Source organism: Myxocyprinus asiaticus, chromosome 23 (genome assembly GCF_019703515.2).
Source record: "Myxocyprinus asiaticus isolate MX2 ecotype Aquarium Trade chromosome 23, UBuf_Myxa_2, whole genome shotgun sequence".
In the NCBI taxonomy this organism is placed as follows: Eukaryota; Metazoa; Chordata; class Actinopteri; order Cypriniformes; family Catostomidae; genus Myxocyprinus; species Myxocyprinus asiaticus.
Window position 1 is genome coordinate 14,029,672 of NC_059366.1, and position 27,260 is coordinate 14,056,931.

At 38.4% G+C, this 27,260-nt stretch overlaps 2 protein-coding genes across 4 annotated transcripts; one reads left to right on the forward strand and one right to left on the reverse strand.

Annotated features, from left to right (window-relative positions):
- ckba (creatine kinase, brain a) lies at nt 1–6,865 on the reverse strand. 2 transcript variants are annotated; one of them, XM_051651337.1, is made up of 8 exons: nt 6,824–6,865; nt 4,228–4,415; nt 3,912–4,066; nt 2,079–2,211; nt 1,631–1,802; nt 1,073–1,196; nt 515–704; nt 1–390 (listed from the first exon to the last, which is right to left on the reverse strand). In XM_051651337.1, exons 1-8 carry the CDS (start codon nt 6,832–6,834, stop codon nt 212–214), a joined length of 1,152 nt encoding a protein of 383 aa, XP_051507297.1. In that variant the 5' UTR covers nt 6,835–6,865; the 3' UTR covers nt 1–211. The 2 variants fall into 2 exon arrangements, with proteins under 2 accessions (XP_051507297.1, XP_051507298.1); XM_051651338.1 differs by lacking the exons at nt 4,228–4,415; nt 6,824–6,865 and adding exons at nt 4,771–4,975; nt 5,580–5,731.
- trmt61a (tRNA methyltransferase 61A) lies at nt 5,884–27,260 on the forward strand. 2 transcript variants are annotated; one of them, XM_051651341.1, is made up of 5 exons: nt 5,884–6,290; nt 8,216–8,601; nt 16,057–16,323; nt 24,467–24,663; nt 26,462–27,260. In XM_051651341.1, exons 2-5 carry the CDS (start codon nt 8,271–8,273, stop codon nt 26,582–26,584), a joined length of 918 nt encoding a protein of 305 aa, XP_051507301.1. In that variant the 5' UTR covers nt 5,884–6,290; nt 8,216–8,270; the 3' UTR covers nt 26,585–27,260. The 2 variants fall into 2 exon arrangements, with proteins under 2 accessions (XP_051507301.1, XP_051507300.1); XM_051651340.1 differs by lacking the exon at nt 26,462–27,260 and having other exon boundaries at nt 24,467–26,138.

Below are 27,260 nucleotides of genomic sequence, written 5' to 3' on the forward strand. Positions count from 1 at the left end.
TGAACGTGGGCCAATTTTTATTCTGAGATATGCTCATCCAACTGTTGCCCTGAGACATATACAGTATATATCTCTGTAACAAGAACTTGCCAGAGCACAAAGAACTCTTAAATACAGCATGTATTCCAAAAACCAGTCAAAGTCAACTAAGAAATGTGGGGGTGGAGAGAGGGTGTGGGAATGATTTAGGGAAGTGAGGTTGAAGTTGAATTTACTTCTGGGCAGGCATGAGGTCATCAATGGACTGGCCTTTCTCCAGCTGTTTCTCCATCTCAATCAACAGTCTGACTCCATCCACTACTGTCTGCACCAGCTCCACCTCAGAGAAACCCAACCGATCAGCATTGGAAATGTCAAAAACTCCACCTACGGCAGCAGTGTCTACACCACCTAATGATGAAGAGAACGTCAGTTTACATTGAGCTGTATTATTTCTCTTGATGAAATGCAGCAGGAAGGTGCTAGTTAAGTATACAGCAGATTGTAGTTATGGAGTCAGGCTGGGTCTTTTTACCTGTTCCACGTTTCTGCAGCTTCAGTTTCTTAAGGACCTCTTCAAACTTGCTATTCTTGCTGAGATTGGGCAGTTTGACGTGCACTCCGGCACGCAAGCCTGTGCCAAGGTTGGATGGGCAGGTGAGGATGTAGCCAAGGTGCTCGTTCCACATGAACGCATGTCCCTTGTTTTTGAACAACTCCTCAATCTGTGAGAAATGTAATCAGTTAGAATTTCTTGCCCTTCTATATAATCGAGGTGCTTGAGACATGTCATTGAAAGTCCTTGAAATAGTGTCTTGCAGCCATGCAGCAGAAATTATTCAAATCATACAATCAAACTTTCTGAATACTTTAATGGCAGTTGTAATTAGTAACTGTAATTATGTTGTAAATACCTTTTTATGAAAAGTAATGCTAAATCCAAATGTTATTAACCGTTATGTGACAAGGTAGGCCTAAAAATTTATTTTACAAGAGACACCGGCTCTCAGAACTGTTTGAAAAAAAACATCTTTGCAATAAGTTGCAAAGAAACTGGGCAAAGCTTATGTATAACATCATAGAAATGTTATACCTTGGTGAGGCCTGTGCAGAACCGATTGAAGACCTCCTTCATATTGCCACCTTTCTGCATGGAGATGACACGCAGGTGGTCCTCCTCATTCACCCACACAAGAAAAGTCTTGTTATCATTGTGCCTGGAGAATTAGAATGAAATGGTTCTCCAGTAAGCAACTATGCCAGAGTATGGTGTCTGGTAATATTAACAGGGTGGGGGAGACAAAGTAGTGTATCTGATCAGAAGTAGTGGAAGTCTCATTTCCAATTCTGACTACATACCTTCATCTAAAACTAGATTCTAGGTGAGGGCCTGCAAGTGTTAGGGGTATTCTTAATTTAATTAAATGATAGTGTTGAGTCATCACTAAAATTTAAACAATGGATTCTCTCAGTAATTGGCACATAGCACTTTGTAAAGAGATGCGGCATGTTTACAGTGTGCATAACTCAATAGTGGTGATGCCTCCATTTGCAGTGTCTGGCATAATACCAACTCAAACTAGGTTTCCTTTCTGTAAATCACCCTCTGATTAGTGCAAGCAGTGCATTAAGGACAGTGAAGAACACTGACCAGATCCCTCTGGCATCAGGCCAATCACGAGCCATCCCTGAGGCCAGCAGCAGGGGAGATACAGGCTTGTCAAACAGGAAGTGGTCATCGATAAGCTGCTGCTGCTCAGCCTCGGTCATGTTCTTCAGGGCGTAGTATTTACCTTTGAGATCCCCAGTCAGGGCACCAAGCGCTATGGTAGACAAAGATCAAAGTAATTAAAAAAATCTGTGCATAAATCCTATATGCAATACATCAATTTTAAAAGAAATTGTTTTTATATAAAATAGTATCCATGGAGAACAGATTCAAAGTCAAGCTGAAGGAAGATCTTTAGGAAAAGCCTTGGCAATGTTTTTAATTTTTAACTGGGTTCAGTCACTGCCAATGATACTCATTACCACTAGAGGGAGCCACCAGGCCTACATTGCAGGAATGTAAGCTATGTGTAATGTGACATTGCAGCTACCTTCCACAGAAAGCTTCTCAACAGCTCTCCTCTCGCCACGACTACAGTGGGGTGGCAGGCAGAAACCGCGGATGCTTCTGCCAGTTCTGACGCGAGAGCTCAGCACGTAATTGGAGTCTAGGTCATCACCACCCTTCAGGGACAGAAAGTTATGTTCTTGTAAATAAGTAATATCACCATGCCCAACATTTCTATAGTCTAATAAAACAATAAACAGGCCTTTAAAGGAATTAAAGGAAAATTTGCAGATATTTACTCACCCTCAGGCCATCAAAGATGTATCGGAGTTTCTTTCTTCATCAAAACAGAATTTAAGATTTTTAGGATTTCATTTCATGCCTCCTCCTTTAAACAATGCAAGTGATTGTCCTCCATTTTTTTTGACGGTCCAAAATGCATATTTAGGGTGCATCAAAATAATCCACTCAGCTCCAGTTGACAAATAAAGTTCTTCTGAACCCAAACGATTGATTATTCTTAGAAACAAAACAATACTAATATACTTTTTAACTACAAATGTTCACTTCCGTACATCTCTGTGACACGCTCATAAGAGGGATGACGTAAGCTCGTTGGTAAGTCACGTGGAGGTGGAGTCAGGAAGCACGTCATTGTTTACAAGAGAAGTAGCGCTGTACAGAAAAGTTTAATTGTCTTTGGTGTAGATTTGTGTTGTTCAAAATGGTCATTTGGCATGTGTATCTGGATGCTTCAACCTTCAGAAACCCCAAAGAAAATGCACGGCGGGAAAAATATTAACTTTTCATCGATTGCCTATATATGATCATGAGCGATTGAAGCTCTGGCTTATCATGCTGAACCTGGATATCAGTACACCCCTACATTCTCCCAAATATTGGAGGGTGTGCAGTGAACATTTTACCCTGAGAATTTCAGACCATCGAAAGAAACAAAGGGTCGATATCTGAATTCAGCGGCTGTGCCCGTGCTGTTTTTCCAGCGAACTGAGGTATGTGTGAAAACTTTGTCATTGCCACGCCTCCCTCGGGCTCTGCACCTCCCTCAGCACTCTGCTCCACATCACCAGATTTCTAATTCACCGCACCTGCACTCAATTCACTCGCTCATCACTGCCTGCATAAATAAGTTTGTGAAGCTTCTCTTCTGTGTGATATCACCTGTACCACTGATCTCACTGTGTAAACCCTGTAAATCCTGTAAATCTCAGTAAACGGTCTCGCACTTGGTTTCACTAACTACAACATGTGTGGCTTGAATTTCTGACAGTCATATAGCCTATATATTTCTGCTAAAGAAAAAGCACAAGTAGATAACGCAATGGCATTGCTCCGAAATAAAGGATGGTTATTTACTGCAGTATTGTTTTTATTATTATTATTATTTGGAAATGATATTTTATTTTATATTGTTTTGAAATGGTTTTGGACTGTTTTGGTTTGTGAACGGCGCTTGGTCTGTGCAAGTTTCTCTTGTAAACAATGATGTGCTTCCTGCCTCCTCCACGTGACACGTGACCTTACCAACGAGCTTACGTCATCCCTCTCATAAGCACACATCACAGAGATGTATGGAAGCGAACATTTGTAGTTAAAAAGTATTGTTTTGTTTCTAAAAATAATCAATCGTTTGGGTTCAGAAGAACTTTGTCGACTGGAGTCGTGTGGATTATTTTGATGCACCCTAAATATGCATTTTGGACCGTCAAAAAATGGAGTGCATGAAATGAAATCCAAAAATCTTAAATTCTGTTTTGATGAAGAAAGAAACTCAGATACATCATGGATGGCCTGAGGGTCAGAAAATTATCAGCAAATTTTAATTTTTGGGTGAAATATTCCTTTAACTCCATACCTTGAGGTTATTTGGGTTGAGGTCGGTCTTGTGTTTGTCTGATGGCTTGTACCCTCCATGTCTGTCCTCAATGACAGGGTCCAGCAGCTCCTTAAACACCTCATAGGTCTCCTCGTCCCCAGCCACACAACCCACAGTCATAATGAAGGGGTGGCCTGAGATTGGAAACAGGTGTGAATGCACACAAATTAGAAGTCATGCACAGTGCAGGAGCTGACACAACAATAAAACATCTGTTTAATCCATGCTTAACATCAAATGCCTTCTCAGTTGTTGCATGACTGTGTAACCCCTGACAAACCATGTATGTTTTTACCAGGATTATCTACGCCAGTTTGAATGGCTTTATCTATGGTGAAGCCACTGGGCGTAGAGCGCTCACGGAGCTCTTTGTACATGTCCAGAGTGAGGACCTTGGCCATGTGGCTGCAGTGCTCGCTAAGGTCTGGATACTCATCCTCAGCTGACAGTTGCTTGATGCTCAGAGTGGCTAGTTTAACATTGCTAAATAAATACAACAACACAAGAGATGTAAAAATACCACACTCTCCTGTGAAAAGATGAAGTCATCTGTTGTTCACAGAGTTCTGGTGTGGTTTGGCACCATTTGCCTTACCAAATACTTTGTTTAAATGGTATTCAAGTCTTTTATGTGGTCTTGCACATGCTAGACAGAAACTGCAGCAACAAAGAGTCAGCAAGGTCACGCAACGCACAATGATAATGACATTTCTGTTTTCTTAAAAGTGACTTTCCGATCCAAGTGAAACGATGAGGCTCACAATGCATTGCCAGATTGTAAAGGCGAACAACAGATGGTCTTTGAAGAAGAGAACTGAGAGTTGTTCGGGCACTTTACCTGGGTTATCTACCCCGGTTTGGATTACATCATCCAGTGTAAATCCACTGGGCGTCTGTTTGGAGCGCAACCTCTCATACATGGCCGGGGTGAGCACCTTAGCCATATGGTTGTTGTGCTTGCTGAGGTCGGGATATTCCTGCTCAGAGGAATTCTTCATCTTCAGCTGGTTGTGGCTGTTTCCGAAAGGCATGGCTGCTGCTCCCTTTGCACGGCCCGCGGGAAAGGGATGGAAAATAAGGGTGGTTACATTTTATGCTTAATAAAGCCAGGAGGCGCATCTAACACTCGAATCTCGCATCCTAACATTTGAATAAAACTGGGAAAGACTTGGGTTTTCGTGGAGATATGTGGATAAATTGGAAAGGTTTTTTACCCAACTTTTATGCGTGATATAATTGTTAAACAAGCGTTAAAATCCCCCCTTGCTTTTCTGAATGATAAACTTGAGAGGGGAGATGCGCAGTGGTTTGCAGCACGTACAGCAGGAAGGTGAAGTAATGAAAGTTTGTCCTATGGTTCAGGTCGTGACCACGTAGACCAATGAGTAAAGGGGATGACTAGTCAGTGTTCCTGATCTCAGAATGAGACTTTTTTTCACAAAACGCCTATACATTTTCAGATAAAGCCTAATAGGAGATCTCTATTCTTAATAAATAGAACAAGTCTTTTATACAAAGCCCCTTATACAGAGATGCACGGAAAGCCAAGTCTTTACCGATAAAGACGATTATCAAAATCTTTTTTTAAAAGCAATCTCAAATCAGCTCATTTTCATGCGGGTAAAAAACGTAATAATGGACTCTTACCGTGGGTTGTGGACTACTACTAGAGGAAGACTGGGCTGAGACAAAGATCCCTATTTTTCCGGTTGTGAATGAGACTCCTCGGCGTCACTGTACTCTCCAGCACTAGATTATGATGGAGCGTCTGTTTTATAGTACGGGAAAGCCGCGCCCATTGGCTACTATGTGTAGTCCATTCATCGACTGGACGAACTTGACGTTGTGGTTCTTGTCAGTTGGAGCTTTGACTGCTCTCAACAATTACTTTAGAGATTTTCTATTCATAATTTCCAGAATATTTATAGACAACATTTCCAGTCCTCTGTCCAAGTTATTAAAAGCAAGTTAACCAGACGTCGACTGTAATAATTTAACACGTTCAGTGATGATTTATTAATCTCATCTATCCAAAATATTATATCCCAGTGAATCTAAACCACCCCTTAAATACCTATTTTGTCTATCATGACGTTTGAAAGTTACTGGTCTTTTAAAATATTCTAACATCATTTATTTTAGACTGAATTGCATCGTGGGACGTTGAAGATTTGCTACAAGCCGTAGATCTGTAAATCAAGAGCAACACATCCAGCCGCACTGAGGTCGATCCACATAATGTGAAGGCTTGCTCTCGGAGAACATCTTGAAGTACATGCGGTTTATCGAGCGAGCTGTTTGTCCACGTGCCGCACTGCCTTTCTGATCACAAATCAAGCTGTAGCCTTGCCGAAAACGGTAAGTGTAAAGAGTCATTTGTCGTCCTTACGTTGGATTAACGATGTTCGCGTGTTTTCTTGTTTTGCACGCTTAACGCCGTTTCACACATGACTCGTTTGCAGCGCCGTAGCAGCACGCGCGTGATTGTGCATTCACTGCAAACTCTCCGAGACTATAAATACCGCTTGATCTGTAATGAGAGCCACAAATGATCTTTCATCTCATACTCTGCTGATCTCTAGTGTCACGCACAGCAGAGAAAAGCTTCGGTAATCATGATGCCGTGTTCATCAGTTTAATGAGTTTGAGGAATAAACTGAACCTCAGATTATCCAGGTGATTTTAGAATTAGTCATATAAGAAGTTATTAAAGGTCTTTAAACTGCAACACCAAACTGACACCGCCATCAGGGCAAACTGAAATTGTTAACTTTGTAAATTTTCGTTGGCCTCATCATTAAAGACCGTGACCTTGCTGACTCTTATACATGTAATAATAACGGTACACACTCACATATATAAATAAATGTGTTAGTGACAGATTAACTTACAGCTCATCCATTTGTCTTGTTGTTTTGAATAGTCTCAGGACTGAAATGATACACAGGCTTTAGGAGAGTCCGCTGTTGTCGTTTGAAATTAACGGTCGCTGTTAACGGTTGGAAGTGATTTAAATGTGGCGCTTCTCGCGCAGTGCTCGTGCGCATTTTGGGTAGTTGACAAATAAAATGGACATTGTTTTTATACAACATTTTATGATAAAATGTATATTGTTGAATTTTATGAAAACCAACAACATTTTTTATTTTTAAAAATTTCTTGTAAGATGGTCACATTAAAAACTGACTTTTTACCATTACGTCATTTATTTGTACTACTTTTCAAATGCTTTTCATATAGATTTTGTTTACTTTTACCTTTCTCCCAGACCCATATTTTCAATATTAAAGTAATAGTTCAACCGAAAATGAAAATTCTCTCATGATTTCCACATCCTCATGCCATCCCAGATGTGTATGACTTTCTTTCTTCTGCTAAACACAAATGAAGATTTTTAGAAGAATATTTCAGCTCTGTAGGTCCTCACAATGCAAGTAAATGGTGACCAAAATTTTGAAGCTCCAAAAGACACATAAAGGCAGCATAAAAGTAATCCATATGACTCCAGTGGTTTAATCCATGTCTTCAGAAGCGATATGACAAGTGTGGGTGAGAAACAGATCAATATTTAAGTACTTTTTTACTGTAAATCTCCACTTTTACTTTCACATTCAGCCACCTACTGATCGGGGCTGGTCAGGTGGAGATTTTTAGTAAAAAAAAAAAAAAAAAAGGACTTGAATATTGATCTGTTTCTCACACACACCTATCATATTGCTTCTGAAGACATGGATTAAACCACTGGAGTAGTATGGATTACTTTTATGCTGCCTTTATGTCCTTTTTGGAGCGTCACAGTTCTGGTCACAATTCACTTGCATTGTATGGACCTACAGAGCTGAAATATTCTTCTTAAAATCTTAATTGGTGTTCTGCAGAAGAAAGTTCATTTTTGTGTGAACTCTCCCAAACTATGAAAATGCATAATTAAAATGAATGAAACCAAGATTATTTAAAAAAAGAGTGAAATAATCATAAGCCATTTTAAAATCTATCGTGAAAAGAGGATTTATACATTTTTTAAATCTCATTTTGACCACAGAATGCTATTATACACATAATCTGAGATGTGGAACTCATCTCTTTCAGGAAAAATTACATACATAACATAATTCTCCTGTGATGTACTTTGTGTAAGTGCATTTTTGGATTAAAATAACAACTTGAAGCCAGAGCCATTGTTGTTTCTACTTGAGAGAAATCAGTCATGTTTTGATGAAGCAGTATATGTTGTCTATATTCTTATGACAATGTGTTCATTTGTTGTCATTTATGACTAGCAGAATTTGGTCTTCCAAGACTGCACTCTTCATTGAATCTGACACCCGCGTGTTCCTCATGAGTTTTGTGGAATACTCGGAGTTCATCCAAGAAGGGGATGTTGTCATTATATTCCTAGGTCATGATTCCATGATGCCCATCAAAGTTCAGTCTGGGGCTCAGACACAGACCCGCTATGGGGTCATCCGCCACACCAGTGATCTGATTGGACAGCGGTTTGGTTCTAAAGTGACTTGCAGTAAGGGTGGTTGGGTTTATGTGCTACACCCTACACCAGAGCTATGGACAGTAAACCTCCCCCACCGAACACAGATCCTCTACACTACAGACATTGCCAACATCACACTGATGCTGGAGCTCAAACCAGGCTCTGTCGTCTGTGAGTCAGGTAAGAATGAGCATTTGAGCCTTACTTGAGCTATGAACCATTTGGTAAGGGGTCTTATGTAAGACCATGGTAGACTTGAATTTCTTCTTTAATGCTGTCTGGGCCCAGAGGCAAGGCTGGTTAGAAAAACATCATATTATAAAAGCATTCTTCCCAACAATTTCAAGCTAAATTTTATGCACCGATTTAGGGGGTGAATCTGCAGAATGGATTTAAACATGGAAAGATGCTTTAAACAGAGAGTTGAGAGGGCTTAATTAATATTTGATAAACACGGAAGGGATGGGGAATGTGCAATAGTAGTTAAAGCAGTAGTCATCTGTTATAACAAGTTTATGTATATCATATGCGTTAGATGTTATAACAAGTTTATGTATATCATATGCGTTAGATGTTATAACAATTCCACTACCTTTGATAAACCTGTACGTCCACGGCTGGAGTAGTCTAGATCTGCACAGAAACTTAATTTAAATGTATGATATAATTTAAGCTTAACATGACAAATGTAAAACTCAGATTTCTTCTAAGATAGGGGTTTTCAAACTGGGGTCCGGGGACCACCCCAAGGGGCTGCTAGGGCGTCCGCAAAAAAATTCAGAGAAAACTGTACAAACTTTGACATTATTTGAAATATTTCTAGTTAATTCTGAAATAACTAAATTAATCCTGATTATTTTAGTGTATTGACAGCCATGGTAAGAAATAAAAACAGAAATAAAAAATAAATCACCATGTTCTTAAAAAAAAAATCGTATTAGTAAGAAATAAGGGTTGTAATTAGAGGTCGACCGATAGTGAATTTTGCTGATACTAAAAACTAAGGTTGTGGAAAAGGCTGATAACCAATAAGTCAGCTGATGTGTATATATATATTTATATATATATATATTTTTTTTTTTTTTTTTTTTTTTTTTAATCAATTATTAGAAACATTTATTAAAGCCTAAAAGCAGTTTGTTGTGCAACCAAAATCCCAATAATAACCAGAGAAAAAGATTTGGTGCATGACACAGGACTTTTAATTATAAACATGCCCGAAACAACCCGGGGATTCTTAATTTGAAATGATAGAGACTTGGCTCCGTCACAGTGCTCAATATGTATTTACCAAATGTAGCTTTTTATAGTCTGTATTTTCACCAGATGAAGAGTTTTGTATGTATATATTTCACCAGATGAAATTTGAGGAAAAAAAAAAAATAACGACAACTATTGGCATAGATTTTTGCAGAAAACCAATAGTTCCAAAAAGAAAATATCTGTACAGATTAATCGGTAAAAAACGATATTCACAATAAATATAAATATTTAAAATAAAATATTATTTTTATTATATACATTTTTTTTTATTGAATTGATTTTTTTTCCTTCAGATTTATTTAAATAATAAATAATAGATTTAATGTAAATTATCCAAATAACAGGCCACATAAGGACTCTGTACTTACTATGCTTTTGCTTTCCTGAAAGTCAAAGAGCTACATAAACATTCTGTGCTTATGAAGGGTTATCAATGAGCACGTTTACATGCAAGTTCTTGCACCAGTTATGTTTAATAAGTCAACAATGTGTGTGGTCATGTAAACGGTGAAAGGTCATGAAGGGCATAAGAATAAACCTATTGACACGGGTAGATTTTTGCCCATTACCCCGATTTTGTGTTGCATTGTGAACACCTTAACCGGCGTTCTTACGGGCTTAGCCAGTATGCCTCTTCACGGTTTGATGTGAAAAGCAGAGAATAATTTCAAATCTCATGTAAACGCGATTTTCTTGCTTTGTCAGATTTTTTAAATAAGCTGAATTTTGGGAGTTATCACAGTATTGGTGTGCATGTAAACGAGCTCATTGTTTTGAGGTGGTTTTATTGTGGTGCTCAGAGTAGACTGGGCAAAGACATTTTGATAGAGACCAAGACTCTTTAGTTTGGCTCATTCAAAGTGTTGGGCCTCTCGTGTTCTGAATGAATCAATTAAATGGTTATTGACTGAGTGCACATACAGAACACCCTCTGGTCTGTCCTCAGTGACCTCTAAACTCATTGAGCTGGAGGTTATAAACTGTGTGTGTGCATTTAAAGGGACAGTTCACCAAAAAAATCTCAATTCTATCAACACTTGTTACTATCACATCAACCGAATTCTCCCTCATGTTGTTTCAAACTTGAAAATGACACTTTCTTTAGCAGAACACAAAAGGAGATGTTAGATGGAATATTAACCACAGTCACCATTCACTTTTATTGCATCATTTATCTATGCAACAATAGTGAATGGTGACAGAGGCTAACATTCTGTGTAACATCTCCTTTTGTGTTCTACTGAAGGAAGTCATACGGGTTTGTAATGGCATGATTAAATGATGACTTAATTTTATTGTTTGTTTCATTTAACTAAATGATATCAATGCAGTAGTCAGGAGAGTGTGACTACGCCACAGCATTGGCACATGTGCATTATTAGGTGTTTGTTTTCATAACTCAAAGATACCATCAGATATTTCTTTAGAATTTTTGATAAGTCTCTTTCATACTCATGTGTTCTCTCTTCTGCTCTGTTTCCCTTTCTGAGCCTCTGGTTCTTACGTCAGTCACCCTGTTCTATCAGAATGCAATGCTGTAGACCAAACATTGACCCTATTGTAGCCATGAGAACAGAATGCATACTAATGAGTCCTGAAGAGGAAGATAGGCCATTATCACTACCACGTGTTCACATACACGCACACAGATCACAATGTTCATGTTCACACACACAGGATTGTTGTACTCAAGTCTGCAACCATGTTTACACACACATCATTTTCTGATTAAGGTCTATATTCTGGTTAAGCCTTTATTTCCAAAAGTTTCAAATGTTCCTGTATATATGGTTATCAATGTATTCAAAATAAACTAAGAATTTTCTTTGTGAGTAGAAATACTCAAGATAGTAATTCTGTGCAGAAATGTAATGAACTCATTAGCTCAATAATACAGTGCAGTGAATTGCAAAATGTAGGTCATGAGATTATTGATTGTCATATATTGATTTGAGTTCAGTTTTTTTAGTGTTTGGAAAAAAAATAGTCTCCTCATCGCTTCAAAAATGTGTTTATTTGATAGCTTAACCCTTCACAGGTCCTAGCGTCTCAAGGGCTTTTCACACTTAAAATTGTTTACCCATGGTCATCTTTAACCCAGAAAACCTAGGTTATCTTATGGTTCACACTCTTTATACTTAGCCCTGGGTTAATAATTAACTCTGGGAATTCATGTTCCGAGGTTTCACACTGTACATTCAGAAACACCAGGTTAACGTTCTTATTTGCATATTTGCGGTATGTCAATTTTCAGACACTTTCACAATCAATTGTCGTGGAAATTAAAGATCAATAAATCAATTACCTTAAAAGGAATGTTCTGGGTTCATTACAAGTTAAGCTCAATGGACAGCAGTTGTGGCATAATGTTGGTTGTCACGGTCCTGTCACTTTGTCAGGTTGGGTTTTTGTCTGACGGGACTGTGACATCATCGCCCCATGTTCTGTCTTGTGTTTCGTGTCCTGTCTTTGAGTTGAGCGCACGGGTCAGGTGTGTGGTTGCCTTCCAATTTGCTGTGCGAGTGTTCTCTGCGCTCAAATCTTCAACGGAGGATTCCTCATCTCTGCCTGCATGTTGGGAGTGTGGTTGCCTTCCAGTTTTCTGTGTGTCAGCTGCTCTTCAGTGGAGGTTTCCTCATGGCTCTGCTTCTCGCCATCACGACTCGTGCAATCACCTGCAGGAGCGCTCATCACAGAGGATTCCTCATAACTCTGCTGAAGTTATTATTTTTAACTGTAAATAAGTCCTTTGCACTGTACCTGTTCTTTTGGGTCTCTTTGTTTCGCTCTTGCTCTCTGACAGTTGATTACCACAAAAATGTATTTAGACTCGTCCCTCCTTTAAAAAGAAAAAGAAAAGAAAAAAATCGAGGTTGCAGTGAGGCACTTACAATGAAAGTGAATGGGGCCCATTTTTGGAGGGTTTAAACACAGAAATGTGAAGCTTATAATTTTATAAAAGCACTTACATTAATCCTTCTGTTAAAACTCATGTATTATAATTGTCATTTTTACGGTCATTTTAGGGTTTGTTGTCATTACATCGTCATGGTAACGAAGTGGTAAAATTGGTTATAACTTTACACTGAAATGGTTTGTAAGTGATTTTGTCACACTAAAATCATGTTTACACACATATCCTTTGTCTTGTGGCTATACTTTTGAAAAATTGGCCAAATCCACTTCCATTGTAAGTGCTTCACTGCAACCTTGAGTTTTTGCTTTTTTTAAAGAAAAGGAGGAACGACTCGAAATTAATTTTTGTGGTAATCAATATTATGCCACAGATGCTGTCCATTGAGCTTAACTTGTATTGAATCTGGAATATTCCTTTAACATCGCAAAAGGCACATGGAGGACTCAATAATATGTGCACGTAGCCTACTGTTTAAATATAATTTAAAATAATAAACTTAAGCAATGCAAGTATTGGCATTTTCCTCTTAAAATATTCTTACTACAGTGAATTTTAATACATTTAGACTATGATTTGTATTAATTTGTGAATAGTTTAGGCTAATTACTGTTAATAATAACTTATAGATAGATAGATACATATTTGAGTTTGAAACTTCACGTTGTGGATCGTGGAATATTTTGGACCTTTTGACTTATTTTTTCATTTGAAATTAAGTCAAATCATAACACGCTTCTTAAACACAGTACTGTACTTAACAAACCTGTCCTAACATTTTCTTCTGTGTTGCGGACAAGACGTGACATGCAATGCATAAACGGCAGGACACCGTCTAGTGGTGGATTTTCATCATCTGCTGGCATGATTACTGTACGCATTTGTTCTGAAATTGATTAATCGACGATTGATAAGCTTAATTGATCAAATTATCTATCGATTAATCATTAACATCCCTAATGGTGTCAGTAACAATGATTGGATTAATACAGCTCACGACAGGAACACAGCCTGTTGGAGTTGGAGCTGGAGCCAATGGAGCTGCTCTTCTGTGGAAATGTCCCCAAGCAAATTAGCTCATTGTCTTTCGTCTTCTGAAACATGCCACTAAAACACACCCAAAAGGATTGGAACACTGTCTTCAACACACCAGTTATTGCTTTTGCCATCACAGTTCGACATTTTCCGGTTTACCTCAGATGGCGAACGTAAACAGCGCATGACAGTTTTTGCTACAAAGCGCATGAATATTAAATAAGGTAACCACGGAGGCATTATACTGTATGATTAGTTGTGTCTTTCTTTAACATTCTAACACAGCATGGTTTCACACTGTTTTCCTTTGGTACCCTGCAAATGTGGGGTGTTTCATAACCCCGGGTTAGAAGAGGTGCTAACCCTTATTGCTTTACCAGGGGTTAAAAGCAGGGTTTTAAAAGACTGAAACCCAGGGTTAAGCGCAGTGTGAAAAGCGCTATAGTTTTTATAATTTCTTTCGTTTGGGAATGTGCAGATTTAATTGAATATTCTTTTAGAGTGGATATTTTGAAGGTGTTAACATGACCCAGAATTCCTTTTTAATATAGGCATCTGTCAGTTTTCTTATTCAGATTTTTAGAAACTGGAATAGTGGCTTAAAGGGTAGTTCATCCAAAAATGAAAATCCTCTCATAATTTACTTGCCTTTAAGCCATCCCAGATGTGTATGACTTTTCTTCTTCAGCAGAACCGAAGTGAAGATTTTTATAAGCACATTTCAGCTCTTTTTGTCCATACAATGCAAGTAAACAGGTGCCATTAGGCTGCTGGCTGTTTGATGGTCCAAAAGGCACATTTAGGCAGCATAAAAGTAATCCACACAACTCCATTTAACGTCTTCTGAACCGAGTCGATACGTTTGTGTAAGAAACATATCGATAATTAAAATGTTTTTAACTTTAAATCGTTGCTTCCAGACAGCGCTGGGATGCTATTTAAAATGAACTGACATTTCGTGATGTTCGTTCCTTCCGACTTCTTGCATAAATGCACCATAGCGCTTACATCACTGATGCGTCGACTGCTGGCAGGAAGCGATTATTTTTTATTTTTTAAAGTTAATAAAGTTTTAATTACTGAATTGTTTCTAACACCAATCTATCGATTTGCTTCAGAGGACATTAATTGATTGGCTTGAGTCGTGTTGATTACTTTTATGCTGCCTAAATATGCCTTTTGGACCATCGAACAGCCAGCAGCCTAGTGGCACCCGTTTACTTGCATTGTATGGACAAAAAGAGCTGAAATGTGCTTATAAAAATCTTCTCTTTAGTTCTGCTGAAGAAGTCATACACATCTGGGATGGCTTAAAGGCAACTAAATCATGAGAGGATTTTCATTTTTAGGTCAACTAACCCTTTAATCTGGTTATGGCAGGTTATCAGGTTATCTCATTTACATGACACACAGTATAGAGGAACAAAATATATCCAAATTCCGATTTTAATCAGAATTTTCATGTGCATGTAAACGTGATGTGAGGGCCTTCACAATCATTGACTACGTTTACGTTATTTTACAATAAAGGCATATAGTTTTCAGAATAAGGCCCATATTCTGGTTAAGTCTTTATTATTAAAAAGAGGTTTGCAAGATCCACAGCTGTTGGAATATTCTTGTGCATATTCAGAATATACTAAGACATGCACATTCTTTTCCTGCTATTCTCTTCTGGAAATACTGTAAATTAATGAAATTAGATAATATCGATTAACTTCATAGTCTGAGTTTATTTAGTAGGTGGGCTTGTTGTAAGATTTACAAATGCCTTCTTTCACCTTCGCTGCATTGCTCGCCTTCGTCCCTATATCAGTCTCAAAGACTCCAAAACACTGGTTCATGCATTTATATCATCACGTCTTGACTATTGCAATGCCCTCTTCATTGGTTTACCTGCTTACTCTATTGCTAGGTTGCAATATATTCAAAATTCTGCTGCTAGAATTCTTACACATACTAAGCACTCGGCTCACGTTACTCCATTCCTGTTTGAATTTCACTGGTTACCAGTTTTGTTTCGCATCAAATATAAACTAATCCTGCTTACATTTAAATCACTTCATGGTCTGGCACCTCACTATCTTAGTGAATTGCTACTCCCCTACAACCCGATCCACTCGCTTAGGTCTTCTGGGTCCGGACTCCTTTCTGTCCCTAGACCTCGTCTCTCTACTATGGGTGGCAGGTCATTTAAATCTCAACTTAAAACTTTTTTGTTTTCTCAGTGTTATTTATTTTAATGTGTTATGTATTCACTCTCAGTGACTGTGTTATCTGAACTGTGTTTTGTGACTGTTCTTTGTTTTTGTATTATTGTTACTATTGTAAAGTGTCCTTGAGCTCTGGAAAGGCGCTATATATATAAATTAAACGTATTATTATTAAATGTTAATTACGTGTGGGATTGTGTTTGTCTTCAGGTACAGGCAGCGGCTCTCTGTCTCACGCTATTCTGCGGACCATTGCTCCCACCGGCCACCTGCACACAGTGGAGTTCCACGCTCAACGAGCAGAGAAGGCCATCCAGGAGTTCAAGGAGCACAAGGTGTCTCACCTGGTTACTGTTAGAAACCAGGATGTGTGCAAGGAGGGCTTTGGTGTCAGCAGTGTAGCCGATGCGGTCTTTCTAGACATCCCCTCTCCGTGGGAGGCCGTCACACATGCCAAGAGGGCTTTAAAATGCAAGGGTGAGAGCAAAAAGAGTGAGATCACTGGAACAACATTGCCATATTAATGCATAATATCATATTCTCTGTTGCTACGACTGGACTAGTTTTTGTAAAATATCTTCAAATAACAAGTTTTAAATTCTACTTTTGTAACTGAATACCTCTTGACATTCAGCAATGATCTGCATGAATGCAAACCTTGACAGAAATCCACAGAAATGTTAAATTTACTGTTTTTAGATTACTAACATACAACGCCTTACAAAAAAGTACAGTGGTGGTAATACCATGGTACAGTGAAGTTATAAGATGGTAAGATCATGTACCATACAATAATCTGAGGTTTGGTTTAAGATATAAATGGTTGATTTTGTTTAGATACTTTGTGTACATTTTCCTGTGCCATTTACCATGTAGTGCTTCCTTTCACCTCAGTTAGATGTTACATCTGTGAATCATTCACACAGGCCCATAAACCTCCATAATATCATCTCTGTTTTATGCCAAAATGATGTCACACCAATAACAGTAAATTATGAAGACTTTGGCTTGATTTCTCCTAGTTTGACCAGACTTCAAAACTTGTGTTTTGTATGTTCTCTTTCTAATCAGTGTGTTGGATAGAGATTGTTTGTTCTTATTGGTTGAACATGTCAGAACTGGTCTTTTCAGAAGTGACCTGACCACTTTGCAAGAAGTTGTTGTCATAGGAACTTCTACCCACTTTGCCCCACTGGGCAGGCCCAGACTAGTCAGCAGTCCAGCAAGGGGTTCAGAATCTTTGTGAGTTAGTTGTTTTCCTGTGTCACTAGTATATTGGAAGAGGAATTTTCATAAGAATGCATATTACTTTCCTGTGCTGAGACAAATACATCTTTAAAAGTAAAGTGCATTGCATTATAATTTGCACTTAGAAATTATATTTTGCACATTGAAAAGAAAGCCTGTTTTTAGATCCATTAAGATTTTTTTACATAGTGACATTTGTTTTATGACAGTTACACACATTGAAATCCACCCCACCAATTCTCATTACCGCAAAGAAAAGATGGTCATTAAGATATTCTCATTACCACAATGTAAAAACAATATATTATTCAAATTACAAAGTACTTAAACATCATAAGATCATACTGTGCTACAGAAAAAACAATTCTGTTACTGTAATGAGAATAATTATTGAAAACAATAGGAAAGTGTCCTGTCCGGATATGTTATGGTAATGAGACCTGGTGGGTAAAATGTGCTTAATTGTCCTGGAAATAATGTCACAATGCCAAAAATCTTAATGGTCCTAAATGTAGACTTCAGTTTCTTTATGGAAAATATAATTTCATATTTTTTTAATTGATTTTGGGGTTAAATATAATCAACACAAGTTTTCGTTAGAATTACCCAAATGCATTTCATTTAGGCGTAAACACGTAAGGATCTGCAATATCTGAATGGGTTATGAGATCAGAGAGGATCTCTTGGAAGAAGAGTCTCTCTCTCTCTCCTCCCCCCCTTCTTGGAGACAAACAGTCTGTCTGATTTGTATTATACACACATGCAAGAAGTTTTTGCCTGCAGTGTAATGATGACCATAAAGGGACAGGCTGTGAGACAGCGAGCAAGTTTCTGTAAAGCTAACAGGACATATCAGTGAGCTTCTCTCTGTCTATTCGCCTCCTTTAGTCCCTCTGGAAAATTCTTGTGGGCTATCAGGCAGTAAACTTAAGCACAGCTCTGGCCATTAATGCTTTGGATTACTCAAAGGCGAATGTCCTTGACAAATAAGATCCTTCTCACAACATTGATTTTGCAGCTCTGTGTTAGATAACTGCACACTACCATGATTCAACAGTCTCACTGTCTGAACCGTTTTGATCTTTCATCCTAATTCTTATAATTTTTGCTGTTTCCCTCGGAGAGTCCTAGCTACTGGCACAGCTCTTTTCTTTCCCAGGCCCTTGTTGCTAGGAGACCTGTTGAGCCTGGTTGCCAGGAGACCTGAGGACTCTGTTTATGACTCTGTTTTCATGGAAATGCCTTATTTGTTAATGGAATGGCAGCATAAACTTCAGCGCTCTCTCTGTCTCTCGTCTCTCTCTCTCTCTCTCTTGCATTCTATTTCTGTTCTTTAGTCCCAGTCTTTATCCATACATCACAATAGCTCTATTCCAAAACCATTTTAATACATCATAGATGTGCTTCTTCTGACATGAAGGCTGTTTTAAACACATTTTGGCCAAATTCTAACTGCTCCTAAGATACATTCTTTTGCCAAAATTCTAAGGCAGCATTGCATACCCTTTGCGGAGAAGGAAATGCCAAAGTGCATTGAGAGAAGTTCAGACAAAAAAAATCCATCCATGATGGATGTCAGTTATAATGCTGTGTCTGAATGGGCATTCTTTTCTACAATATAGTATGCCAGAACAGTATGCAATGGAGTAGTATGTCTTAAGTATTCATTAAACAGTACACGATAAATACTTGGATGACCAACTATTTTTGGCAAGATTTAGAAATTTTGATCGACTAGACACTTTACTATTCCATAATCCCTCTGGAGCTGAGGAAACATCACATACAAACGATGGATTTAAAAAAAAAAAAGGTGGAAAAATGTGAGTCTGATGGTTCTTTTAAACTGCAAGTGCTATATACTGTATACACCAAGGAAGTTGTTCCTTTTTCTTAAGTGGTGCTTGTTTAACAAAACCAGAGTAGATTATTTTCAAGGTTGTTGTTATTAGAGCATATATTCGGGTCACAGGACAATGCCCACGTTCAAGTATGTCTTGAATCTATTCATACTACTCACCTGCATACCTAAAGAACGTACTGTTTTACAGGTTGAGAAGTGCGTTCTTCATCGAATACAGTACATACTATGACAGTATGCGATTTCGGTCGTAGGTTTAGGATACTTCTTATTCATTCAATAGCAAAAACATCTATAAAAATGTTTCAATCTAATTAAAAATGGACTGTTTTACCCTACATTTGTGTGTGCTGTGCATTTTCAATGGTGAAACACACTCTATGTATGTACAGTTGAAGTCAGAAGTTTACATTCACTTAGGTTGAAGTCATTAAAACTCATTTTTCAACCACTCCACAGATTTAATATTAGCAAACTATAGTTTTGGCAAGTCGTTTAGGACATCTACTTTGTGCATGACACAAGTAATTTTTCCAACAATTATTTGCAGACAGATTGTTTCACTTTTAATTGACTATATCACAATAACAGTGGGCCAGAAGTTTACATATACTAAGTTAACTGTGCTTTTAAGCAGCTTGTAAAATTCCAGAAAATTATGTCAAGCCTTTAGACAATTAGCCAATGAGCTTCTAATAGGAGGTGTAATGAATTGGAGGTGTACCTGTGGATGTATTTTAAGGCATACCTTCATATTCAGTGCCTCTTTGCGTGACATCATGGGAAAATCAAAAGAAATCAGCCAAGATCTCAGAAAAAAAATTGTGGACCTCCACAAGTCTGGTTCATTCTTGGGAGTAATTTCCAAACGCCTGAAGGTACCACATTCACTGTACAAACAATAGTACACAAGTATAAACACCATAGGGCCACGCAGCCATCATACTGCTCAGGAAGGAGACGCATTCTGTCTCCTAGAGATGAACGTAGTTTGGTGCGAAAAGTGCAAATCAATCCCAGAAAAACAGCAAAGAACCTAGTGAAGATGCAGGAGGAAACAGGTAGACAAGTATCTATATCCACAGTAAAACGAGTCCTATATCAACATAACCTGAAAGGCTGCTCAGCAAGGAAGAAGCCACTGCTCCAAAACTGCCATTAATAGCCAGACTACAGTTCGCAAGTGCACATGGGGACAAAGATCTTTTTGGAGAAATGTCCTCTGGTTTAATTAAACCAAAAAATTTAAGTGTTTAGCCATAATGACCATTGTTATGTTTGGAGGAAAAAGGGTGAGACTTGCAAGCTGAAGAACACCAACCCAACCGTGAAGCATGAGGGTGGCAGCATCATGTTGTGGGGGTGCTTTGCTGCAGGAGGGACTGGTGCACTTCACATAATAGATGACATCATGAGGAAGGAAAATTATTTGGATATACAGGTGCATCTCAATAAATTAGAATGTCGTGGAAAAGTTCATTTATTTCAGTAATTCAACTCAAATTGTGAAACTCGTGTATTAAATAAATTCAATGCACACAGACTGAAGTAGTTTAAGTCTTTGGTTCTTTTAATTGTGATGATTTTAGCTCACATTTAACAAAAACCCACCAATTCACAATCTCAAAAAATTAGAATACATCATAAGACCAATAAAAAAAACATTTTTAGTGAATTGTTGGCCTTCTGGAAAGTATGTTCATTTACTGTATATGTACTCAATACTTGGTAGGGGCTCCTTTTGCTTTAATTACTGCCTCAATTCAGCGTGGCATGGAGGTGATCAGTTTGTGGCACTGCTGAGGTGGTATGGAAGCCCAGGTTTCTTTGACAGTGGCCTTCAGCTCATCTGCATTTTTTGGTCTCTTGTTTCTCATTTTCCTCTTGACAATACCCCATAGATTCTCTATGGGGTTCAGGTCTGGTGAGTTTGCTGGCCAGTCAAGCACACCAACACCATGGTCATTTAACCAACTTTTGGTGCTTTTGGCAGTGTGGGCAGGTGCCAAATCCTGCTGGAAAATGAAATCAGCATCTTTAAAAAGCTGGTCAGCAGAAGGAAGCATGAAGTGCTCCAAAATGTCTTGGTAAACGGGTGCAGTGACTTTGGTTTTCAAAAAACACAATGGACCAACACCAGCAGATGACATTGCACCCCAAATCATCACAGACTGTGGAAACTTAACACTGGACTTCAAGCAACTTGGGCTATGAGCTTCTCCACCCTTCCTCCAGACTCTAGGACCTTGGTTTCCAAATGAAATACAAAACTTGCTCTCATCTGAAAAGAGGACTTTGGACCACTGGGCAACAGTCCAGTTCTTCTTCTCCTTAGCCCAGGTAAGACACCTCTGACATTGTCTGTGGTTCAGGAGTGGCTTAACAAGAGGAATACAACAACTGTAGCCAAATTCCTTGACATGTCTGTGTGTGGTGGCTCTTGATGCCTTGACCCCAGCCTCAGTCCATTCCTTGTGAAGTTCACCCAAATTCTTGAATCGATTTTGCTTGACAATCATAAGGCTGCGGTTCTCTCGGTTGGTTGTGCATCTTTTTCTTCCACACTTATTCCTTCCACTCAACTTTCTGTTAACATGCTTGGATACAGCACTCTGTGAACAGCCAGCTTCTTTGGCAATGAATGTTTGTGGCTTACCCTCCTTGTGAAGGGTGTCAATGATTGTCTTCTGGACAAATGTCAGATCAGCAGTCTTCCCCATGATTGTGTAGCCTAGTGAACCAAACTGAGAGACCATTTTGAAGGCTCAGGAAACCTTTGCAGGTGTTTTGAGTTGATTAGCTGATTGGCATGTCACCATATTCTAATTTTTTGAGATAGTGAATTAGTGGGTTTTTGTTAAAGGTGAGCTAAAATCATCACAATTAAAAGAACCAAAGACTTAAACTACTTCAGTCTGTGTGCATTGAATTTATTTAATACACGAGTTTCACAGTTTGAGTTGAATTACTGAAATAAATGAACTTTTCCATGACATTCTAATTTATTGAGATGCACCTGTATTGAAGCAACATCTCAAGACATCAGCCAGGAAGTTAAAGCTCGGTCGCAAATGGGTTTTCCAAATGGACAATGACCCCAAGCATACCTCCAAAGTTGTGGCAAAATGACAAAAAGACAAGGTATTGGAGTGGCCATCACAAAGCCCTGACCTCAATCCGATAGAATATTTGTGGGCAGAACTGAAAAAGCATGTGCGAGGAAGGAGGCCTACAAACCTGACTCAGTTACAGCAGTTCTGTCTGGAGGAATGGGACAAAATTTCAGCAACTTATTGTGAGAAGCTTGTGGTAGGCTACCCAAAATGTTTGACCCAAGTTAATCAATTTAAAAGTAATGCTATCAAATACTAACAAAGTGTATGTAAACTTCTGACCCACTGGGAATGTGATGAAAGAAATAAAAGCTGAAATAAATCATTCTCTCTACTATTATTCTGACATTTCACATTCTTAAAATAAAGTAGTGATCCTAACTGACCTAAGACAGGGAATGTTTTCTATGATAAAATTTCAGGAATTGTGAAAAACTGAGTTTAAATGTATTTGGTTAAGGTGTATGTAAACTACTGACTTCAACTGTAAGTACAATCGCTTCTAGCTACACAAGCTCGATTTTGTGCATTGTTGCGTTCCTAAATGTGTCAGATCACAATTAAATAACCCAAATAACACAACGCAAGTACACGTTGCATTCTCAATGATGCCATAAGGGGCGCTGTAGTGACATTAGTGTGAACTGTCTGCTTCTACGCTTGAGTTTTCTCTTTTAAGCCAACTACTGTCATGATGGAGCAACAGTTTGAGGAGAAAATTGCTGAGCAAGTTAGCAAAAGTTAATATATTTATAGCAACTTAACTAAATATTAATACATCCAGTTTAACGGCACAGACTTTTGAAGGTTACTACATCGCCCCCCCTTGAAGATGTGTTGACCAAGTGCTCACATCTGCGTACACGAACTTGCATAAAACAGGTTTCTGGCCTTAAGGGTATTGCTTTGTCAGCTTTGTAATATGCTAACACCATACTCTGAAGTCAATTGTGAGTCGAGTCTCCTGTGCCTATGGCCTTACGAGTGCTACTTGTATGAGGCAGGTAGACTGCTCCAAATAGGTCACATATGAGGTTCTATTTCAGTTAGGATGCTGCCAATGAAGGCAGTGTACAGCAAGGCATCGTTCTATGTTTTGTAATACACCTTTTTGCATTATTTTGTTTATGCAGTATATGATAATTTCAATCAATTTATTACTAAGTTACTCTGGACTCCTGGTGCATCTCTTGTGACAGCTTAGAATTCCAAGAGAGAGACTCAGTTACTTTTCCAACACAGTCAATAATAGAGCGCCTGCACCATGGAGTATATACCTATAATGATTGACATGTTCAGGGTGATAGATGAGGTCATGCTGAGTTAAGTGGATCTGATTGGATTGAATCTAAAGACAGATCCAGAGAGTAAACTACACCCATCAGTATCTCTTCCTCAATATACTTCTCTACTCACAGGACCCTGCTGTCCATCTTCTTTTTCTGATCTGATGTGGCTATATACTTGTGCATGCTAGTAATACATCCTTTTGGCCAAATTCCCTCAATTCGTTTGAGTGGATTAGTGGACTTATTGTCTTTATACTTTTAATATGAGACCTTTTAACAGTAAGGCAAGAATATGCAAACATGAGCATGTTGACTGCTCTCTCAAAATTTCCAGTAAGCCCACTGAAGAACCATATTCTCATAGTTGTTTTAATTCCTCTGGAGGGCAACTACAATCATATCAACAGTTTCTAGCCACTAATACTGGACTTTAAATGGCACTTGTGGTAATTTCCTTAGAAACTGAACAGCTAATGTGTTTGTTAAAAGTGTTCCTTTTTCAGGGGAGACTATTTGGAGCTTTCAAGTTTTAATTGATGTCAGCCACAATAGAGCAAAACAGCAGGGTTCTTCTATAAGTGAAAATCCCTTTCATTTTCTCCTTAGAGAAATTGATTGTTAACGTTAATGTATAACACTTTCAAAACAGACCTACCATGAGCCCTGAGGTTATTAAGCAATTATATATGCTTCAATAGAAGCCACATTTTGAAAAAGAAATCGTATTTAATAGCCAAATTACTGGTGAAGAAGTACACTACCCATAACCAAGGCCCCTTTTTGTGAACTAATGCTCTTGATATTTAGGTATTCTACATTTTTACAAACACTGACCATTGTGGAGATTCACGGAAGCTGGTGTTGAAATCTGAGAGCATCTCTTTGAAAGCTTGTGAACAGATCACCAAGACTGTGTTAATACAGTTGCTAAGGTTTAAACACGGCTTGAGTAATAGTTTTACTCAGGGATTCCACTTAGTCCATGAAACTCAGTTTATCGCAGTTACAGTATTTATTTATATAATAACTATTATATAATAGTTTGCAACATCCTAGCTTTATTGTATTAGCTTATGTCTTTGCCTTTCTTTTTGTCTCTTTTTCTTTAGGAGGAAGAGTATGTTCCTTCTCACCATGCATAGAGCAGGTCCAGAGGACTTGTGAGGCATTATTGGACCATGGCTTTGAGGAGATCTGCACTCTGGAGGTTCTGCTGCGGGTACATGATGTTCGTACTGTTACTCTGCCTTTACCAGACTTTGGGCCAGAGGAGGGATCTACTGACAGCACCCAGATGGCTTCTAATGTAAGTCAAGAGGAAGTCTCAAAGGCTGGAAATGCCTCTGTGATCTGCCGGACTGCCATACCCCCAAGAGAAATGGCAGGACACACCGGTTACCTCACCTTTGCTACCAAACCACGAGACTAGAAGCCAAACTGAGGCTAAAGCAGGCCACTCAAATTGGAATTTGAGTAGATTTGAGTACTGCAGTCTTGATCTTTCTTGAATATTATGACTTCACCAGTAGAAACCTTTTTTGTTTAGCTTAATTTCAGCTTAGATATAAAAGATTTGTTACCAGCTTGAGAGGCATAAACATCTTGACTGGTAATGCCATTCAAATGTTTTGATTAATGATACAGCTTAATGTTTATTTGTCTTATTTGTTTGGTTTTTATATATTTTTTTTAAATAGGGAATCTTTATTATGTTTTACTGCAATAAATTGAATCAGAAGGAAAATTTGTATTTTTCTTGTTTTTCTGAGCTCTTAGGGTTTTGAAAAACTACACTATCAAAATCAACTAGTCCTATTAATCAGTCTTTAGGAAGCCCTGTATAATTCAGGGTTTCCACGGGGCATTGAAAAGCATTAAAAGTCATTAAATGAATTTTGTGAAAATTAAGGCCTTAAATGGCTTTAAAAAGCATTACATTTTATTCCTAGATGCATTAAAAAATGTAGATAGTTTTAAAAAAATTATATTACCAATTTATTTTGAATATAGCCTTCATAATTAATAACTTCGATTTGCTGTTGCAAAATATGTACATTGGTGTGATAAACACGCGGAACCAGTTTGGTAATTGCCTCCAGCCGGTGCAAAATTGTCATAACGGCAGATGTTTGGACAGCGGCGGGCTGGGACCTGGAGGAGTTAGAGCAGAGAAAGTAAATTTCGTAAAGTCGCAAAAAATGGGGAAGTGCAAATTCCAGCAAAAGTGGCTGGAAGATGAAGAATTTAGAACATGGTTGCAGCCCGTTGATGGTCAACATGGAGAAGGATTTTGCAGTGTTTGTAAAAAAGTATTTAAGCTAGGTACAATGGGTGTCAACGCCGTAAAATCTCATATGCAGTCCAATGGCCACAAATCGGCTGTAAAAGGCAGACAGCAATTAACTATGTCTAGTTACTTTGCCGTGACCGACAAAGTAACCTCTTCAGCAACTACTACTACCACCACAACTGCTGCTGTAGTGACCACCGCTTCCAGCGGAGCCGCTACCGAAGGAAAATCGAGCAACCTTCGAGCAGCGCTTGGTTTGAATGTGACGCAGCAGGCGGAGGTGCTCTGGTGCACTGCCCAGCAGCACCACTCATACACATCCAATGAAGGTGTTTCTGAGGTGTCCAAGGCAATGTTTCCTGATTCACAAATAGCCCTATCTTTCACCTGTGGAAAGGACAAAACCAGCTACATTTAAAAATTTGGACTTGCCCCATACTTCAAAAATAAACTGATTTCTGCAATTAACAATGCAGGACCATTTGTGTTGATGTTTGATGAGAGTTTCAACCAGTAGACAAAAAATAAACAACTAGATGTCCATGTTCGATTTTGGGAGGCTGGTTGTGTCCAGTCCCGTTATCTTGGATCACAGTTCATGGGACATTCAAAGACTGAGGATCTGGTGCACCATTTCAAAGTACATATAGTTGTACTTTTGTTAATGGAATTTTATTTGGATGAATTAAGGATGAAGATACAGGTTTAATAAAGAAGTATTACAGTGCTCTTTGTATTGATTAGTACAGATGTCAGTAACATCTTTTCAGTTTTTCTTTTTGATGTCAAATAATTTATTTATTTCTATTCTTAGGAATGTGTGCACCTATTAGACCTGAAGCATCTCCTTTCTATTAGTATGGATGGCCCAAATGTGAACTTGAAGTTCCTCAATAATCTCCAGCATGAACATGCTGAACTACATGGAGGTCGGTAGTTAATTTCTGTTGGGAGCTGTGGACTGCACACGCTAAACAGTTCACTCAAGACTGGCTTCTCCACATAGAATATTGAGAAACTGTTGAGAGCAATGCACTTTGTTTTTCACAATGTCCCTGCAAGAAGAGAAGATTATACAAAAAAAGAGAAAAGCTTTGGAAGATGAGTTGGAAGAACTGAAAAAGAAAAGGGAGGTGTTGACGTAGGTGTGCGCCAGCCTTCAGAAGAATGCTGATCAACTAGCTGAGCAGGCCGAAAACAAATCTAACACACTCGTGGCTCAAATGATTACAAAATCTAATACTCTAAGGAGGAGATACAAGGACAAATGCAATGTATTGAAAAATGTTGAGTCAGGGTTGGAACTAAAAGTGAGCAAACTAAGACACATGGTTTAATTCTCTTATTTACACAAAGTTAAAACTGTGTAATTTCTATAACACTTGAATTTTGCATACATTCCAGCCTTTAAAAGTTCAGAATTTCAGAGTTTTTCTTTCACTGTCCAGACTGATAAAATTTGGGGTTATAGTTGAAGGAGGTCACGTGTATTCGATGGCGGTACAATTTACACAAACAGAAAATTAATGGATTTTTTCCAGTCATGGCCTGATTTTTCAGTATGCCTAGCATTCAACATCTCGTTGATTGGTACTTTGTTAAATCAAATTTGA